At 43.9% G+C, this 19,172-nt stretch overlaps 3 protein-coding genes across 3 annotated transcripts in view; 1 reads left to right on the top strand and 2 right to left on the bottom strand.

Annotated features, from left to right (window-relative positions):
* ADAM19 (ADAM metallopeptidase domain 19) overlaps positions 1–93 on the bottom strand; it is a 33,298-nt gene extending 33,205 nt beyond the window's left edge. Inside the window, exon 1 of the mRNA XM_039559653.1 lies at positions 2–93. Within this exon, the coding sequence (XP_039415587.1) occupies positions 2–62 (61 nt within the window). The 5' untranslated portion in view covers positions 63–93. The remainder of the gene's footprint in view (position 1) is intronic.
* A 4,757-nt stretch (positions 94–4,850) lies between these two features.
* SOX30 (SRY-box transcription factor 30) lies at positions 4,851–12,431 on the bottom strand. Its single transcript, XM_010399909.3, has 5 exons — positions 11,744–12,431; positions 10,307–10,546; positions 8,848–9,021; positions 7,218–7,695; positions 4,851–5,287 (listed from the first exon to the last, which is right to left on the bottom strand). Exons 1-5 carry the CDS (start codon positions 12,348–12,350, stop codon positions 4,918–4,920), a joined length of 1,869 nt encoding a protein of 622 aa, XP_010398211.3. The 5' UTR covers positions 12,351–12,431; the 3' UTR covers positions 4,851–4,917.
* Positions 12,432–12,728: 297 nt separating this feature from the next.
* THG1L (tRNA-histidine guanylyltransferase 1 like) lies at positions 12,729–17,346 on the top strand. Its single transcript, XM_039559890.1, is given in 7 exon segments — positions 12,729–12,776; positions 12,778–12,914; positions 13,705–13,881; positions 14,320–14,489; positions 15,200–15,288; positions 15,899–16,006; positions 16,574–17,346. Coding segments are annotated over 7 exon segments (894 nt in total). The 3' UTR covers positions 16,739–17,346.
* The last annotated feature ends 1,826 nt before the right edge of the window (positions 17,347–19,172 follow it).

The following is a 19,172-nucleotide window of genomic DNA, read 5'->3' as shown; positions in this document are numbered from 1 at the left end:
CGGGGCGGCAGCCGCAGCAGCAGCGAGAGGGCGATGCCGCAGAGCAGCCCCGGGCCCCTCATGGCTCCGGGCAGGGACCGCGATCCTCCACCGCCGCCGCCGCCGCCCTATAAACCCGCCTGGCGCCGCTTGTCCCCTCCCACCGCGGCACCGCGCCCGCCCGCAGCCCCCTCCTCTCCTTCTCCCTCCGCACACCCCGGGATGCTCCCGGTGCTCCAGCGGCTCTGCCCTCCGGCGCGGGGCTGAGCTGGGCTCTGTCCCCCTCCGGGGCAGGGGGAAAGCCTGGGCACCTCCCTGGGGCTCCCTCTGCAAAACCTCCCCTCCGGCGCCTTCGTCAGCACAGAAATCCATTGTGCGTCCAAAGCTAGGGAAAAGGGGACAGCTGGGGGAAGGAAGGAGCTCTAGAGCTGCTTATTTATTTGTTTGCTATATTGATGTGCAATCTTATCATAGCTGATCCCATGGCTCCAGAGACACCCTAAATCTGTCCCCTCCTGGGAAATACATTACTCCTGGACAGCTGAAGGGATACAGGATAGATTTTTATGTGCCTGTATATAAGGACAGAAGGAAAGAACGTTCACTGCCTGTCTCCCGTTATGGTCAATGGAAGGGCTGGGCTTGAGGAAGGACTTGGGAACATCCACAGCTCGTATTCCCAGTGCTGCCCTTCAGGGATATCCACTCACTGCCATGAGGCCCCCAAAGGAGCATCCCTGTCTTCTCCTGCATCCTTCAGGGCTGAGCCAAGGCTTGAAGTCGACACATCATCTCTTTGATGGATCTCTGCCCCTCAGGGAGCTGCACAACTCTGTCTCACTGCTGAATTAGCCCGTAGGGTCAGGATTGCACCACGAGAGGAGAGTCCGAGTTAATGGGGCCACGCTGAGGTTACCAGCTGCAAACACTGGGGGACTCCACGGTGCTGTAGAAGCTCCTTGCACACACTGAGCCCACAAAAAGCAACTGCCTTCTCTGTGTCAGCGTGTGACTCCCAGCCAGCTCAACTGCAGCCCCACTCAAGGCTGCAAGGGTTGACTGACATGGATTTTTATGGGGTCAGCTCCGAGTGGCAGGAAGTGCCATTACCTCTTAGCCACACTCCTCAGACAGACATTGATCTGCATTATCCATTCAACCCTCTCCATTCATCTCTATGCTTGAAGTGTCTGTGTAGGTGAACCACCAGGGAAATGAGAAATGGGGAGAATGTGCACGTGGATAGGTTTTCAGAGTGTATCAGTAAATCAGGCTGGTAGGAAATGAATACTCCCTTCAAAATAAAGGTTTGCCAGATAACAGTAATGATTCTGTCTCTTGTCCAGAGGATTATTTATGCTATTAAAAACTCTAATCTCTTTTGTACTGAAGGTCTTTGCTGGCTCTTGCCATGGCTGCCCAAAGGAAATGTGACTGTTCCCACTTGCAGATACCATTTTGGTTTCTATCTTACATATGTCCCCTTTGTCCCCCAACACTTCAAACACTGAACCTCTCTGATTCTGTGAAGGTCAGTTTATTCCTGATACCAGCCTGGGAGAGGAAAGTCAGGAACTGTAGGGACACCTAGAAAGAATAATCAGGGTGAGAGAGCTATAAACGACATTTTAGCTGACCCACGGAGGTAATGAATTTTCTTGACACAACTAAATCTTGTTTCTTAGAGCAAAAAATACTGGGGAAAAATTTCAGCTCTTTTCTAATCATATGGAATATCCTGAAGGGAAATCTTGATTTTTTTTTTTTTCTCCTGTGAATTCCCCTACTTATTTATAGCTGCCTGTAATATAGAACAAAACAATGGCACTATTGTGCATGTCTATATTATAAATAAGTTAAAATGCAAGCCAAATTTAGACACAAATTTAGCTACTCTGCTTTCATCCCTGCATAAAATTTCTGTCTACCCAAAGGAAAAAAAACCCACTTTGATACAAACATGTATGCTCGTACTAAAGGACTGTCACAAATCTTCTCAGTACAACAAATCTTTGCAGGGACTGCTCCATATATTTCTCTAAAAGAAGATCAGCTCAAAAAAGAAAAAAATTGAATAAAAAGAGCCTTATTTAAAGATTACTAAAATATTTATGCCAACGTCTATTTGCTTGTGATTGTTTTCAGTGTTCAAGTATCATAAAAATACGTGCAATATTTGCACTTCTTATATAGTGATATTTTTACCTTTGGATCTTGGTAATATGAGAATTGATATCTCAATTTATAAATAGAAACAAGATTTTATAAAAATAAACCAGAAACTCCCTGTATAAAAATAAAATGACAGGCTGTGCAGTGGTTATATATAGGTGACTCTATCTATATATTTATGATACATCATTTACATTATTGAGACATTGCTGTATGGAAAGATTCAGGATATTTTAGCCTTATTAACAGTGCTCTGGTGCTCTAACGCTGCCTCTGGCACAGGATGAGTCAGATCCTGCCTGTGCCCACTTGTTCAAAAGCTCTTCCCTAAGTCAGTGGGACATTTGCTGGATTTCACAGAAAAAGGTCAGACTTCTGGTTATCTAAGAATTACACAGGCTCAGACTCATTTCCTCCAGGATCCAAACCACCTGATTAAGAGTATCAGCTGGGAATTTCAAGTCTGCTCTGTTCCCTCATCTGTTACATCCCCCATGGCCAAGGCATGGAGCAGCAGCCTCCGTGCAGCACCCTTAGGCTCAACAATGAGGTGTTTCAGCCTCCCCAGGGCAAAACTGATGACAGAGCTTTTGCAGAGGGGGTTCTGCACTTGCTCGACAATTTGCAAGATGATTTAATGCTACTGTTGTTAGCTGAAAAGCAAAAGATGATGATTCTTCTTTTACATTCATAGTAAATCAGGAATTAGGCACAGAGAAGGAAACAGACCTGCAGAGGAAAATGCCCGTTCAAGAAACAGACTTGAGCAGAGAATGACTCGGACATGTATCAGAGCTCAGTAATATTCCATTGCAATTCTCTCTTCAGAAATGGGAAAGGCTGTGGAACAAAGTGCTCTGAGAAGACTCCTGCTGACACTGAAGGAAACGTTAGCCAGAATCAAAGTCTTAGCAGGAGAAGGGAGAAGACTGTCCTGCCTAACCTCTGCATTACAGACACTCCCACTGATGACAGAAATGTTATGACTTTGGCTGACTTGAGTGGAATGTGCAATCTCCCATTTTACAGAACATTCTTCTTGTTCAGGTCATTCAAAATGATCAAAGGAGGGAGGCTGTGAACCCGTGAGGGAAACTGGAGATTTAAGAACGAACTCCTTTATCCTGAGTCCTAACACTTGAGAGCAGCTTCAGCTGACCCAGAATATTCTGTTTAGCTTTGGTTTTCCACCACCCATGTAGGGCAGCAGGGATATTTGGAAGGGCCCTGGAGCAGCTGTCCTGCCAAAGAGGGAGAAGTGCTGTAAGATGATCAGCAGCTAGACAAGGGCTTGTCCCGATGTGCCGATAGCAAAAGGGTATCAAAGCACTCCCTGGGCTTCTTTTAAAGGGTGGGTCACTGCTACCACTTTCTGCTATGACTTCTGCTTCATTCCTGCAGACAAGTGAACTTGAAGGAGATTGTACCTGCAGACATCTTTTTAACTGTATTTCCACATGTGAAATGCTATAATCTTCTCTGTGCTGTCTGCAAACTTCTCCAACACAACAGTGATTATACTGAAGTAGTTCATTCTCAGAAGGGAAACAGGTATAACAGCACAAGGGCTTTTAATAACATCCAATCCATAGAAGTGTCCAGTAATTTTGGAGAGGAAAGTTGTCTCTGTAAATGGATAGCCACAGGCAGTGATGCAGGGAGGCACCGCACGTCTTTAGACTTCTACAGCAGCAGGAAGAAAACAAACTTTGTGCAGAAAATCTGCACCTGTTTTTCAAGCTGAGAAGGATCTAAGGTGGTTTTTAGTTTAGATTAAGGTAAACAGTAAGGAAGAAAATAATTTTAAGCAAGTAGAACATGTCCCTCACATCCCAGTTACCTTCTGCACTGCCATGAAGGCTTGCAGGAGGGCACACAGTCACCAAGGGACTGGCCCTGCCTGTGCTGGCCTAGACTGGCCACTTCACACTGCCAGAGGAAAGTAAGAGCACAGATACTTGGCACTTCAGAAATCTGTATTTAGGAGAAGTTTGTAGGTGAGCTGAAAACGACCTAGAAAGGGGAACTAAAAACCTCTTCTATCACATTTTCCCAGCTACAGGGCTGCCAGACATGCTGAGGGATGATGCAGAGGAAGCCAGGTTTGAGTGGGTTGTTTGTATAACTTTCACTTCTGTTGTAGACAAGACAGGAGAGCCTTCAAGAGAGCTCAGCTGAGGGCTGGCTCCAGTGACACAGACCTGCAGACACAGATCCCTAACAACCAGTCCAGGACATCAGCTCTAGCTGGGAGGGAAGAAGGGATCACACTTACATGTAGTTTCCCATTAGTATGTACAGGATGTGTTAAACCAGTCCTCTTTTCCTCTGGGCTTAGCAGAATTTATCAGAACAGTTGTGTACCATTCTAGATTCTGGTGCATTGAAACATGTCTGATGTCTTACACCACACGGTATAAAAAAAAAGATGGGAGAAGAGGGAAGTTAGATCTAGAGAACGATCCCACAAACAGCTGTTTTATACCCCGAAACAGGCTTGTGGAGGAATTAGTACATTTGGCCACATGCATTCCTGCAGGCCAGATCAGCTTTCAGTGAGAATTTAGAAATGAACAGGCATTTTCTACTATTTATAAGACTTTCCTCTTATCCAAACAGCTCATCAGACTCTTCAAAATGACCTGTGCAACTTACTAAAGCTACGTGGGTTTCCCATTGAACACACTTGACTGAAAAGGTGGTGTTGAGGAAAACATTTATTTCCCATTGTATAATATTTCTCTGGATTATAATATGTTTTAAAAATTACAATACTTGAAAAAACTTTACTTCCTCTTCCTCATCACTGTCAGTTACATTGACAATGTAAGTGCTGGAGGGAGTAGATGGGGGGGATGGCAAAACCTCCTCTACCACTTCCACATCCAGCTGTGGCAGGGGGCTCAGAACTCGCTCCTCACTGTAGGTGCTCTGACTGAACACAATTTCGGGGCTCCCACAGACGTGCTGGTTCTCACACAGCCTCTCTTCTGAGTATGGCCTGAAATGATAGTCTTCATCCAGAGGGGAAAGGATCACCTCCTGCCTCTGGTTCCCCTCTTCATAAAAGCCAAAGCACTGAGGCACTGAGCTGGAGAAATTCCCGTAGCCAAATGGAGCTCTGAGTGGGAATGTGCTGCAAGGAAAGAGATTCAAAGCTGGCTTTCAGAAATGTGGGGCTGCACAGTGACACTAATGTTCTATGCCACTCAGCTTATCCTGTTTTTTAAAACCTACAAACTTTAAAACCATGCCTAATTTCAGCACTAGGACCATAACAAGAGTCATTCAGATTCCATTTCTGTGCATAAGCATTTGTTCAACCTCATATACACATAAGGTTGCTCTGAGAACAAACATAATTTATCAATTATGCATTTATCAATCAAATAATACCATGCATAAACCAGCATGCAGTGAGTTAATCAACATACTCAGATTAATAAAACAAAGCATCAAAAGTCAGTTTGTCTAATTTCTGCATGCCGAAATTTGTGACAGACCTGGGGTAAAAAGCTCTTATTTATAATTTTTACTGATCTCTTTCATCTGTTACACTGTTATCAAACAGGACAGAGAATCCTTGTGCCCAATATGTGGTTGTCAATGTTAATATTTAAAGAACACACAGTGATACATTTTTATAAAGTAACCACATAGTAAATTGCAGGAAGTTACTATGTCAAATGGAACCGTATTCCTCCAGTGGCAGATGCCTGAATTTTCATTCTGATGCAGAATGACACAGGGATTGTAATTTACAGTATTTTAGAGAAATTCACTACATTGTGAAGAAAACAAAACATGTGAAGAAGTAATCGAGCTCTACAGTGCAGACATTGTAAAGACATTGATACAATATCTACTGATGTTTCGATGGGACTATTCATCATTCCAATCTAGTATTTAAATCTTTAGTGCATACATCTGCACTTTCAGTTCAGAAATCATGACTCCAGTATGCAAGAAATGAGTTTATAGAACAGACAACTTATAAATCATTGTATTAGAATGACCCTGGCATTAAGAAAGCTGCCAGCCTTCAGAAGTCCATTAATGTGTGAAATCAGAACAATCTTTTATGCTGCAAGAACACTCTTCTCTCTCAGAGGCCTCACAAAACTGTCTCCTTTCAGACACCAAGGGCTGAGCAAAGATCATTTTTAGCAATTTTGGGAATATGTGTCCTGTGTTTCTTTAAAGGACCCCAAAACCAGAAACATCTTGTATTGCACTTACCAGCTCCTGAAGTTCTTCTGAGTTTAATGGGTCATCATTAGCCCTAATTAAAGACCAGGTGGTCTTATTGCCACAGGAACACACTGGTTGTTACTACTAGTGAGAATGAGCAGTGTACAAACAGGCAAATTTTAAGTCTAATAATCATAATAATTTGTTAGGTTTGCTACTGTGCAGTCATGAAAGAAAAGTGATGCCCTATAAAGAATAAGCATCAGATGACTTGTGTTTGAGCTGCCCACCTGCACCAGGGCACTGGTGCTTTCTGTGCATGCTCAGCTCAGCAGATGTCCTACGGGACACTACATGTGTTAGCTTGGAAATTCTTCTATTAGGGGATGTCTGACTGACTGTTCAGAGACTGAAAAGGAAGAACTAGGAATTACTGCTTACACAAGAATTCTGCAGGCACCTCCCACCAGGCTGGGTTTCAGAAATATTAGCACTTATGGCAATCACAGTGTACCCAGGAGACATCTCCAGGGCACACCTACTTTAATTCTATCTGACCATTTTCGAAATATATTTACATTATCTCTACCTAACGCTCTTCTGCCTAAATCAACTGCACTTAGAGCCATAAAGTGGAAAGAAAATACTTGTGTTTTCCATGGCCTTAGGAGTGCCAATTACTGCAATAGTTCTATGGAGCCTTCAGTAACTGGGCACATATTACGAGCAGGCTGAGGCCAGGGGGTCCCACCACACGGCAGCTACAGGAAGGTAAGAGCTCCTTTCCCTCTGAAAGCTCCATCTGCTTTCTGCAAGTCAAAAGACTCTCTGTCTTTCAGCATTTTTTCTTACTGGTATTGAAATGGTTTCATTACCTTGAGGGGAAACAGCGAGGTCCAGGTATAAAGGAAGGGTGGCAAAATGGATACTGAGGAGTTCCTCCAAACAAACTGGCTGGTTGTCCAATGGGAGCAGACACATAGGCAGGGGAGGGAATAAAAGGGGTAGCCTGGGGAAGAGGTATGCCTCTAGGAAAAACAGAAACCCCTGGGATCTCACTGTTAGCGACAGAAAACCTGCCACTAGTGGTGCTGATGTTACTTGGGTTTCTGCTGCTGAAGCTCTCAGCGAAAACGGGTGCAGGTCTCTTCAGGGAGAAATTGAGCCCAGGTGATACAAAAGCTTCTGTCTGAGCAGGTTCAGCAAAGTGCTGTGATGAAACTACAGGGTGCAGGGACAGAGTTGGAGCTGCAACAGCCACTGACGTGGGGCTTGCAGCCGTGGTCTGGAAAAGGGTCATGGGCCCAGCGTGTTGAATGGAAGAAGCTGGCAGATGGATGGCAGGAGACTCACCTTCGGGAAACAAAACAGTTATTTATCAGACATGAGTACAGAGTTCTGATAAACAGCAGCAGAGCAAACCACAGCATTTCTGAGCAGACACAGAACATTTCTTCATGAACTTTCCCGGCAACTCATGTCATACATCTAATGTGTTTTGACAAATGGGTTTGGAGCCCACACATTAAAGCTTCCTTCCATAGAAACCCAGGGGCGGAAGGAAGTGGCTAATGAGCTGTGGCTATGGGTCTGGTGAGGCATGTCCTGTCCTATTAAGGCCCCATAAGGGTTGGAGTGTGCCTTCAGCTCAGAAGACCTCACAAGTCTACTGAGTTGGAGTGAGCCAAATTTAAAACAAATCTTTGTGCTGAGGAGTGTAAAACACCCTGATCTCCAATATGGTTCCTTATTTCACCAATGAATGTACGACTAGACAATTTCACTTTGAAATGTTTTGCAGAGCACCAACTTCAATGTACACTTTCAAATCACACCTCATCAACAGGGCTGCCTTTATAGGGAAAGGTTTCAAAACACATTGCATAAAAGTTTTCAAACATCACTAACTCAGAACTTCACCAGAGCAAAGCTGAGTGTTCTTTTGTTTTAATATCTCCAAGCATTACCACACAGCATAATCAGGCATTTCATTTTCTTGTCTCATTGCAAAGAAAGCAGCCCTTGTCAGGATGCTTAAAGAAGAAAATGCCATTGCCTGGATCTGAGCTGTCTGCTGTTGAAATCCACTATCCATGCACTGACAGAGCCTGAGCTCTTTCTCTCAGGAATATGCAGATCAGCTCTTACACTGGACTGAGGGTTCTCACACTACACTCTATTTCACTGCCAGTGTGGAGTTCTTGTAAAAACAAAGATCCTTCCAGGGTATCTGTGAGGTGGAGACCAAACAAGGGAAAGATGCAGCTGTAGCCTAACAGCTTAAGTAGCACAAAGTGTTGGGTAGTAGCCACAGCTTCTCCAGGCAACCAGTGGCAGGGCCTCACCATCCTCACAGCAAAGTTTCCTCCCAATATCTAATCTAAACCTACTCTCAGTTTGAAGCCATTTCCCCTTGCCCTGTCATTACATGCTCTCGTAAATACAAGCTCTTACTGGAATAGGTAAATTCTGAATTTTTTAAATAATTCACTAGAGAAAACTCACAGACTGGACGTGCAATACTGTTCTTAACGTTGGAGTTGACAAAAGAGTAAGTAGGTGATGAGAAGGGAAGGGTGCCAGCTGGGTTTGTAGTGATGGTACTCTGGGAAGTGCCCGAAAATGCAGCAGAGCCAGGTGGTGGAGAACACTTCTTTTTGTTCGGCTGATAAACCCAACCTGTCAGAGATGAAAAAAAAAGCAGACATCCAATATTTTGGATGGTTTCATTGTTTATCTAAAGCTCTGTTATCTGTAATTCTGAAGGATCTGATAACACAAGTCCAAAACCTGCTCCTGTAGGCAATGGCAATGCTCCATTTGTTTTGGTGAGCTGGAAATGGGGAATTTTACTGGAGATGGAAATGAAATAGAAATATTTGGGCATTGTTGAGATGTTACCAAGTAGTGCCTGCTTGGGAGACAAAGAAATACCGAACAGTGGGGAGTGATGTGGCCCAGCTGAGGAAAGCACATTAAGGAGAACATGACACTGGCACTGTGGGCTTTCAGTGTGGAACAAAACCACTACTATTCAAAATGTGGATCTTTCCTCATTGTTTCCTCAACCCCTTAAGTCTCACATACATCTGCAGGTTACAAGATGTAACAGAAAATATAACCCACTAGGAACCCTGCATAGATTTTGGGAGAGTAGGTTTGCCTTTGCCTGACAACATTAACCAAACACTTATAGACATATGAATAAATGTATTATGAATTTACACTGAGCTGCTTGGTTTCTTACATGGGTTAACTCTTAATGCAACTTTAAACACCTTTTTTTTTTTCTTTTTTTGAAAGATGCAAGGAGAGAGGGAGAGTGATGCTCTTTTCCTTGTTTATGACAGATTAGACAGGATCATGAATGAGCAGCATTATGACAACAGAGAGAGAAAGGATCACAACATCTGGTATCTCAACAGCATTTTAAAAGTGTTCAAAGTACTTATGCTCCATTATCTTCTGGATAAATGAATTTGTTAAGGGTACAAATTTTAACACTTGACAAAAGGCTGAGAAACAACATTTTCCACACCATTATTTGGGAACCTCAAGCCTACATGATGAAGAATCCCACAGAATACAATGCTGTTTGTGCTTCCTGTGACATTTCCCTTTCCTGCTTTTAAGGAATGGATGCATGTGTCACCACAGGCCACCTGGGCAGCTCTTTCTGGAGCAAGGAAACTGATGCAGCAGGCCATGTTCACAACAAACTCGCTCTCTGGCCATTAGACTACTAAAGCATTCAGAAGAGCTGCTGTAGCTGTGGTGGTCTAAGCACCATCATTTTGAATGCTTTAAAAAATTCATACAGTTTCAAGCACACAGAAGGATTGTGTATTGCTTGCAATATTTGTGATTTTTTTTCTATCTCCATTACTTGCTATAATGCAAGAGATTGGTTTTCCAAAAAGCCCTGCACTTCTAAAGCATTCAGGTAAATAAACAAGATGTTTACCAGGAAATTCCTCCCTGTGCCTCAGTTTTATTTTGTTAGCTTCCTCGTAATACGGCTGCTTCTGCTCTTCAGTGAGTTTGCTCCACTCCAGGCCGAGCTGAACACTGATCTCTGCATTGTTGGCACCTGGGTTGGCTTTGGCCACAGCAGCCCTGTGGATCCGGGCCCACACCATGAATGCATTCATTGGACGCTTCACACGGCCACTTTTGGTCTTGCTGAATGGAGTGTCTGGCATCCCTGTGCAACAAGGCAAGGAAAGATCATCATCTTCCAGGGAATACAGCAGGTCACACTCAACATTACACCCAGAAGATGCTTGGCAACAGCACCACTGGAGCTTTGGAACAGATAAAACTCACTGCTTATTTGGAGAGCAGTTCCTACAAAATAACTAAAGCTGAGTATCCTCCACTGCCCTTTGCTGAGTCACTGCACAAGGAATCAGTTACCTGGCTTTCGTTACATATAATTAAAAAAAAAAAAAAAAGAAAGAAACAGGGACTGCTACCACACTAGTTTGGATTTCAGTTGGCTTGCTTTCTTAGGAATTTATAAAGTAAACGTTGTATAGCACAGACCACACCACAGCAAATGTGTTATCACCACCAGAACTATGTATCCAAAGCCCTAAGGATGCAGGGACTAGGACTAAGGATGCTAGGGCTGTTTAGTCCCACACCTGTGCAGTCCCTGCCTTCTCAAGTGAGGTTGTCACTGTTTCAGGTTTCTGCTTGGGTTTTGTTGTGTTGGGTTTTTTTTTTTCTTTTTTTTCTTTTTTTGGATTTGGACACTCATTTTGTCGGAGGAACCTGTGTTCCCAAACGATTGTTACATGATACCTGGCTTTGGCTCTTTGTAAACACCGGCTGCATTTTAATTGAGTTGGCAACATGATGAATCTCCAGGCCCCTTAAAACTAATCCCTGAGCAAGCAATTTCCTCTCTGGAAAAGGTTTAGAAATTAACTTTTTCACATAATCAATAAAGGGGAAAAGTCTTTAAGACCTTACTTAAGTAATTAATTTTGAAAGTCTAGATATTAAAAAAAAAAAGGCTTCTAATCCAGATGTTTCAAAATACTCTTCATTTAACGTGTCCAGATTTTCTCAGAGAGGTGTACAAGTACTTTGTAGCTTTAAAAATCAAGCACATTCCTGACCTTAAAACTGCAATCACAACTCAGTGTAATTCTGAACACTGTCCTAAGGGGGTTCATGCAGACAAGGCACAAGGTGACAAAAACTGCATTGATTGTAACAAACCACTACAGAACTCTGTGCTCCTGTGCTTTTGTGCCTTATGCTGTGCAAGAGAGTCATGCTAAACCCAGCCTATGCAAAGGGATGGTTCTCAAACACGACCTTTGCACTTGTGTTCTCCTGCCTGATAACCTGTCACCTGTGTGCCACCTTGCAAGCTCTCTGACCATAATACCTGAATCCGAGGGCAGGACTGTGAGGGGAACGTTTTGTGTTTCAATCTTTGGACGCTGCAGTAGAGGCTGCAACTGAACTGGCACTTGTTTTACCGGCACTGGAGTCACATGCATCAGCTGCGAGGGCAGAGGGCCTTGGAGCTGTACGTGGGACCTGGAAGGCAAGGACTGAAACAAGACCGGGATATTCTGATCTTGAGGAGGGTTTCCAAGCTCGCACAGGGATCCAGCCGGGGCATCGCTCTTCTCCACCTTCAGTGGGCGGGCCTCAAAGGCCACGATGGGTCGGTCCGTTCGGACAGCAGCTCTTCTCCAGGCCTTATTCCCACTTTGCTCCAGGACCTTCTCCTCGTTCTGGCGGTCACCGCTGCCCCCTTCATGGTCCCTTTCTCTCCTGATGACACCCCGGGCCTCCTTCTCAACCGCCGCCGGAGCCGAGATGCACTTGCTCTTCTTCGCTGCTCCTTCGCTGTGCCCGGGCCGGCTCGGATGCTCCTGCACTTGGACGCGTAGCCCTCCGAGGGGGCCCATGACCTCCCTGTGCCTGGGGGGCGACGCGGGGCTCGTCCGGGCGCGGAAGCGGCAGTGCCGGACCCTGCGCTCCATCGCTCCGCTGCCGCTCCTCGGCCGCCGCCACCGTTGCGCCAACGCTCCCCGCGGCCCCGCGCCGCCGGCGCGCACCGAACGCGCATCCCGCACCAACCGCGGAGCGCGCACCGAGCCCCAGCCCCGCCGGCTCGGTCGCGCTGTCCCCCCGTCCCGCGCCCACGGCCGCCCATCCCGTGCTCGTTGCTCGGCGCGCACGGACCGGGGCGCACGGGCCCCCAGCCCCGGCCCCGCGCCCCGCGGCCGCCATGGGCACCGCTGCCGGAGCCGCCCCGCGCTCCGCCCGCCAGCTCGGCCCGCCCTCCGCCGGCACCAGCGAGCGCTGCTCCGGGCCGCCCAGAAGGGCTCGGCGCCGCTCTTTCCGCTTCCGCGCCGGTCATGCTGCGCTGCTGCCGGGCGGCCGCGGCCATCGCTGCCGGCTGCGCTCCGGGCTCCCCCGCGCGGCTGCCGCGGCCTCGCCATGGCCAAGAGCAAGTTCGAGTACGTGCGGGACTTCGAGGCGGACGACACGGTGCTGCCCAACTGCTGGATCGTGGTGCGGCTGGACGGCCGCAACTTCCACCGGTGAGGGCAGGGCCGGGGCGGGCTGGGAGTGCTGCTCCAGAGCAGGTCCTGGGTGGTGCCCTGGTTGCGCTGGGCTGTTCCTGCCTGGCCTGTGTGAGTCCTGCGGGTGCGGGGTTAGAGATCCTCGTACCCCCCGGTCCCAGCGAACCTTCACTCGGCCTCTCCAGGGCAGGGAATTACTACTGGGGTTTTGTTTTCACGGGCTGCTTCAGAGCCGGGTGGTAGGGAATGGTGCCAGTGGGGAAACGTTCCCAGTGCCTTGGGTGTGCTGGGGAGGGACAGCAGCTGCTATAAAGGGATGTGTATTGGTGTTTGGAGTCAGTGTCTGTGTGGCATTCACCTTCCCTCGGGATAAATGGGGCACAGTTCCCTCGGCTGGTAGATGACAGAGGTTCTTGCTGGGATATGATCTCTGGTTTTGGAAAAGCTCTTGAGTTTTGATGAGTTTATTGATAATGTTGTCCTTAGTGGACTGAGTATTAAAGACACCCTGTGAGAAAGGGAGTTTACAGAAAGTGGTACTTGTTATCCATTTCCAATTAAAGTACATAAACCAACTGCTTTGAAAGACTGGTTGAGGTCAGATACTGGTGGGAAAGAGAATGGGTTACCCAGAGTGGATAGTGAGGATTTTTGTTACTGCTTTTCATACTTGGAGGGAATTCTTTTGTCAGTGTTGACATGATATTGGAAATCAACATTCATATAAAGCAAATACGAAGAAAATGAATGGGTTGGCATTTTTAGCAGCTTTTAAAAGGATTTTTATGCAATTATTTTTGCTTTGAAGGTTTTCTGAGCAGCATGAATTCAAAAAGCCAAATGATGACCGTGCTCTGCAGCTGATGACCAAGTGTGCCCAGACAGTGATGCAAGAACTGGAGGATATTGCTATTGCTTATGGACAGAGTGATGAATATAGTTTTGTTTTCAAAAAGAAGAGCAGGTGGTTTAAAAGAAGAGCAAGGTAACAGCTGCATTGATACTGAAGAGAACTTGTTTTTAACATCTCTCTGTAATTCTTCAGATTTGCCTTTACCTACACACAGAGGTTAGGAGGAGGGCTGGTGTTTACACTGCAGTTAATTCAGGTTTTTCATGTGGATTCTTTACATGTGGTCTTTCAGGAAAATATGTTTAATAATACAGAGTTTAAAAAAGTTGTATAAACAACTTATTATATAAACAATCAAGACATTATAAACAGACATTCTTTTAAGAAAATGTTACAATTCTCAGTACCTCTGTTCTTCAAAAGACTCTGTGCCATTGCTCATCTGTTTGGCCATTATTTAAGAAATGCTGCTCTCCACCAGAATTATCACTACTGGTACCTCTGATAACTACAGATACATAATCACACTCGTGTTTCTTTCTTTTTTTTCTCTTGTTCTATGTTTGCAAGTAAGTTCATGACTCATGTGGTCTCCCAGTTTTCCTCAAGTTACGTGTTCTATTGGAAGGATTATTTTAAGGACCAGCAGCTTCTGTACCCGCCAGGATTTGATGGACGAATTGTGTTATATCCCAGCAACCAGAATTTGAAGGACTACCTCAGTTGGAGGCAAGCAGATTGTAAGTGCTCCTAGAAAACAGAGATTTGTTCAACTGAGTTCACTTCCTCTGAACAAAAATGCCCTTTCTGCCAGTGTATTTGTATATATAGTTGTCAGTGAAAGAACAGCAGGTAGGGTGGTAGTTTTCAATAATATTACAATTGTTCCGGGCTTTGTATGGCTACAGAAATACTGGCTGAAATTTGGAGTGTTCAGGCTGCAGCTATGTTTGGTGCATCCTGAGAGTAAGTTCAGCACAGGAAATATTAGAACTGCTAATAGAATTAATTAATTAATCACGCTGTTCAGAGTTGGCTTAGCCAAGGTAATCTTTAATGAAGAGATGTGAATATTCAAATTCACAGCAGGTAGCAATTGAAAGTACTGAATATTCCATGTTAGAACAGACGTGGATTTTCTGGATTTATCTCTAGACCTTTGTCAGCGCCTAGTCCCTGTTGTCAAATGAAAATAATTTACATTAGACATAACACCCTTCAGCCTCTGCTCTGCCCTTCTTAGTTATAATGAAATCTGTCTTCTAGTCATGATATGCAGTACCTTAAAAACGGATTATAAACATTATACGTTCTTTAGAAACTGATTATATTCCCCATTACTCTTGGCTGTTTCTTGGATACAACTCTGGAAATACAGCTATTGTTTTCTAACTAGTCGCTCAGATTGGGTAAATAATCTTCCTCACACTCATTTCTATGTTTTCTCTAGGCCATATTAATAACCTTTATAATACAGTGTTCTGGATGCTTGTACAGCGAAGTGGTTTGACACCAGTGCAAGCACAGGAGAGGCTTCGGGTAAGAGTCTGCTGAAGTCGTGGTTTTTTACAGCTAAAAATTAAATCGTAAGATTTGCAAAGTGTCTTGCCTGCTCAGCAGCCCTGGCTGGCTTGTCTGTTCTTACTGTAATAATTTTGTGGGTGTAGATTCAACAACTTCTTGAACTGCACAGATGTTAATACCATTAGCAAAGAATGTATTCTTGGTAAAGTATTAGCAGGGTTTTAAGCTCTTAATTAGCAACTTCAGAAATCTTAGAAATGCCATAAAATGTCCAGTATCCAAACACACAAGGAACAATGGCATAATTCAGGTCCTGTACATTGCCAGTCCCTTCTGTTGTGTTTCATCTCCTTGTGCAGACTTCAGCAGATTATTTGTTTTCTTCTGGAGTCTCTTGATTGTCTTCTCTTTGTCTTGAAAATACAATAAAAACCCTCTCAGTTTTAATACTCATTTGGCAGTTGGAATTAACTCCTCTGTTGAGAGAAGCAATTAAACCTTCTGACTTAAAGGTGAAAAACCTTTACAAATGTCAGTCTTGCTTCCAATATTCCCCCCTCCTCTACCCTAGCGATACAGTTTGTTTGTTTTCTCTAAGAGTATTTTTCTTTTCCTTTCCTCTCAGGGAACTTTGGCTGGAGATAAGAATGAAATCTTATTTTCTGAGTTCAACATCAACTACAACAATGAACCTTTGATGTATAGAAAAGGAACTGTCTTAATATGGCAGAAGGTAAAAACCTGTATTGGTACTTGCTTTGTGCTCATGTTTTAAATAGTTACACTGTGGCAGACAGACTGCACTGTAAGAGCACCACATGTATCTCCAATGTATGTCTAGGAATAAATATATTTTAAATTAACTACATTTGCCATATCATGATGTGTAAGATGACTCATTGTTTTAGAGATGTTTTTGAGGTATCTGTTTCTACGAGCATAATTTAAAAACCAGTCTCTGAAGTCTGGTGTAGATACAAATTATAACCATTGAGGTGAAACATGTATCAGCAGATGACAATGTGTGTATCACCGGGGCCCTTCCCAGGATGAGGTCCCAAGTATATCCATGGCAAAGGAATTACAAAGTTCTGTTCAATAAGGTAACTCAGCTCATAGTTTGCTTAGTTCTTTTCTGCTTTAAGATAACTTGGAAATGTTCATTATTCTAGGATTGTGTCATTGATTTAGTGGGAGAAATTCCTGTCCTGTGTTTTTTTATTAGGTTTTTTTTTAATTAGAATTCTTGAATCCCCTCTGGAGCTTTATGTGTCTGCTAATGTGCCACCTGTATTTTCAGGTTAATGAAGTCATCACTAAGAAAATAAAACTGCCAAAGGAAGAAGAAGAAGAAAAGGAAGTGGAAGTGACCCGGACTAAGACTAAAGTTGTTCCTCTGCACTGTGACATCATTGGGGACCAGTTCTGGGAGGAATATCCCGAGATTCTGGCTGAGGATAGATGATATCTCTGATGAATATAACTGGTAGCTCACATTTTGCTCTGCTTGTGTTGTTGGCAAGTGAGGAATACAAATGGTGGCTGGCAGAGTTTGACCTGTAACCCTCTTCAGCAACTACACTGAGTTTAGCACTGTTGCTTCTAAAAAGAAGACACTGGTGCTGTCTGACATGCAAGGATATGCCCATATGGAAAGCTAAAATCCCACTTTATTTTGAGTGTTAAGAACTCATGATGAATTAAGACTGTTCTGCCTTGTACATGTGTATTTGTAAAAAAAGTACGCAGAAATTTCCTGTATTTCTGTAACGTTTAGACCATGAGGTGTTTTATTGAACGGCTGAACTATAAAAAAAGGTTGCATATTTGAATAGAAATTTTGTTTTTGTTTTTGTTTTCAACTGAGATGGACCAGAATACTTCAATTGGGACTTGGTATTAAAATTCAAGGCTGGTGTGTTTAGTCAGATGAGTGACAAACTGTTCTGCTGCCTGATGGCTGATTCTTACTGAAAGGGAGTAGCCTGGCAGTTTGCTATGGTTAATTTTAAAAGTTTTTGTCAGATGTACAGGATTTGTATACTTTTAAAAAATAAAAATAATAGTATCTTCGCTGTGTTTTATTATGTGGCCTTTCTTATTCCCGGGACTTGTACTACTAAGCGGTGAAAGTTCCAAACAATGAAGTTAATAACAAAGATACTGTACAGACTGGAATTCTGTTAGGGCATGGATAGACATCTTTTCTCATATTCCATGGCCTGGGAATTCACCTGTCTCCTCCTGTGCAGGAGTGACAGGTGGCAACACAGCACAACATCCCAGGTGCCTGCAAAGAGGGAGCCAACAATTTGTGCTGCTGTTTTCTGGTCTCCCTGGGAATGACACAGACAGAGGAGTGCTGGCAATCCATGTTTGTCAGAAGGAAGGGAGGAGTGTGTGTTGCCTGGTCAATGCACAGTTCTGTTCCAGTCCAACTGTCAGTTAAGACCCTTTGTCAAAATCAACCTCTCCAAGCAGAAATATTTCTGCTAATGGATAGGGGCTTGTCCCAGTGTAAGTGGAATTTGAGGGAAATAACCTGTTTCAATGTAGAAATACAGCTTTAATGATAGGCATTGATAAGGCTATTACTGCTTCTAACGAAGCTGGTTTCAAAAACATGGTCCCAGAAAAGTAACTGGGCCAGTTGTTGCTTGTGAAGAGATAGCAGTTGGGATTGGCCATAAAAATAGAAAGAAAGGATCAGATATGACTGATGAAGGTCACACTACTGAGTTAGATTCCTGTAAATTCTCTTACCAGCCTATGTTTCCCCTTCCTGCAGAAGAACTTACACATTTAAGGCAATGTGTCTTTTGGTGTTTTTTTTTAAAAAACCCCCACTGACCAGGTACTGATGTAAACTTGAATTTTGCAGGTTCTTCCCGAGATTAGGCAATGAGTCTGGGTGTTTATAATAGCACAAGGCTTCCGCTTGCCCTACACGCAAAGAGAGAATGTATTTCGTTTTTAGTTTGTAGAATGGGCTGCATGATTCCTAGGAAGAGGATGTGGGTGATTGTGAATCATTGTAGCAGTCACTAAGAACTTTCTATCTGTTGGTTTTTGGTCTTCTAACACAAATGTAATTTACTTAACTGTGAAATTTTATGTTACTGCTTGGTGCCTGACTTTGGACTTTGCATACAAAGCAACTGTTCCAGAACTGGTAACAGCTGGATTTACTCATACTGGTAACAGATGAAAGATTAAAAAAATAATTTGGCAGCCGTGATTTATGTTTGGAAAGTAATATATAGGTTTTTTATTTTATGTATTATGACTGCCTGATACATTCTACAATATCTTTATGTATGTACATGGTGTGTGTATATAAAAAACACATCTGTATTAGGTCATAGTGTTTTCTAATTAACTCATTCTTACGATGATATGGAATAAGTCAACATAGCTGTTCACGTATGGATGCAGACTTTGGAAGCAAGATATGGATTCTCCATACAACCATGGGCTTTAATTTGTATTATATAAGTGCTAGAGGAAGAACTCTATGTGGTATTCTCATTCATAAGGTCTGCATATATATGACTCCATAGCTGTAGGGGAAAATAACTATTCGCAAGGCTCAAACAGCAGCCTGGTGTTGGTGGCACACACGATACAGGCATTCCTGTAGCTGCAGGAGTCCTGTGCTGTGACCCAGTGAAGAAAGAAGTGTTTTCTCTAAAACTGGGGAACAACCTGTGGCTGATGTATTGCCGTAACAAGAAGCATTAAAAGTACGGGAACCTGTTATGAAACATTTATGGAGGTGGTGAATCGTTATGGTAGAACCTCTCTGCATTGTTAATAGTGTTTCCTCAGTGAAATGACTCTGCCCTGTGTATCTTTTTATGCATTAAAATGCAAAATTATTGCAACCGCCTGTTGTCCAG

This window comes from Corvus cornix, chromosome 13, assembly GCF_000738735.6.
Source record: "Corvus cornix cornix isolate S_Up_H32 chromosome 13, ASM73873v5, whole genome shotgun sequence".
NCBI lineage: Eukaryota > Metazoa > Chordata > Aves > Passeriformes > Corvidae > Corvus > Corvus cornix.
The sequence above is the reverse complement of the archived record's forward strand: the minus strand, read 5'-3'. Positions and strand labels throughout refer to the sequence as shown.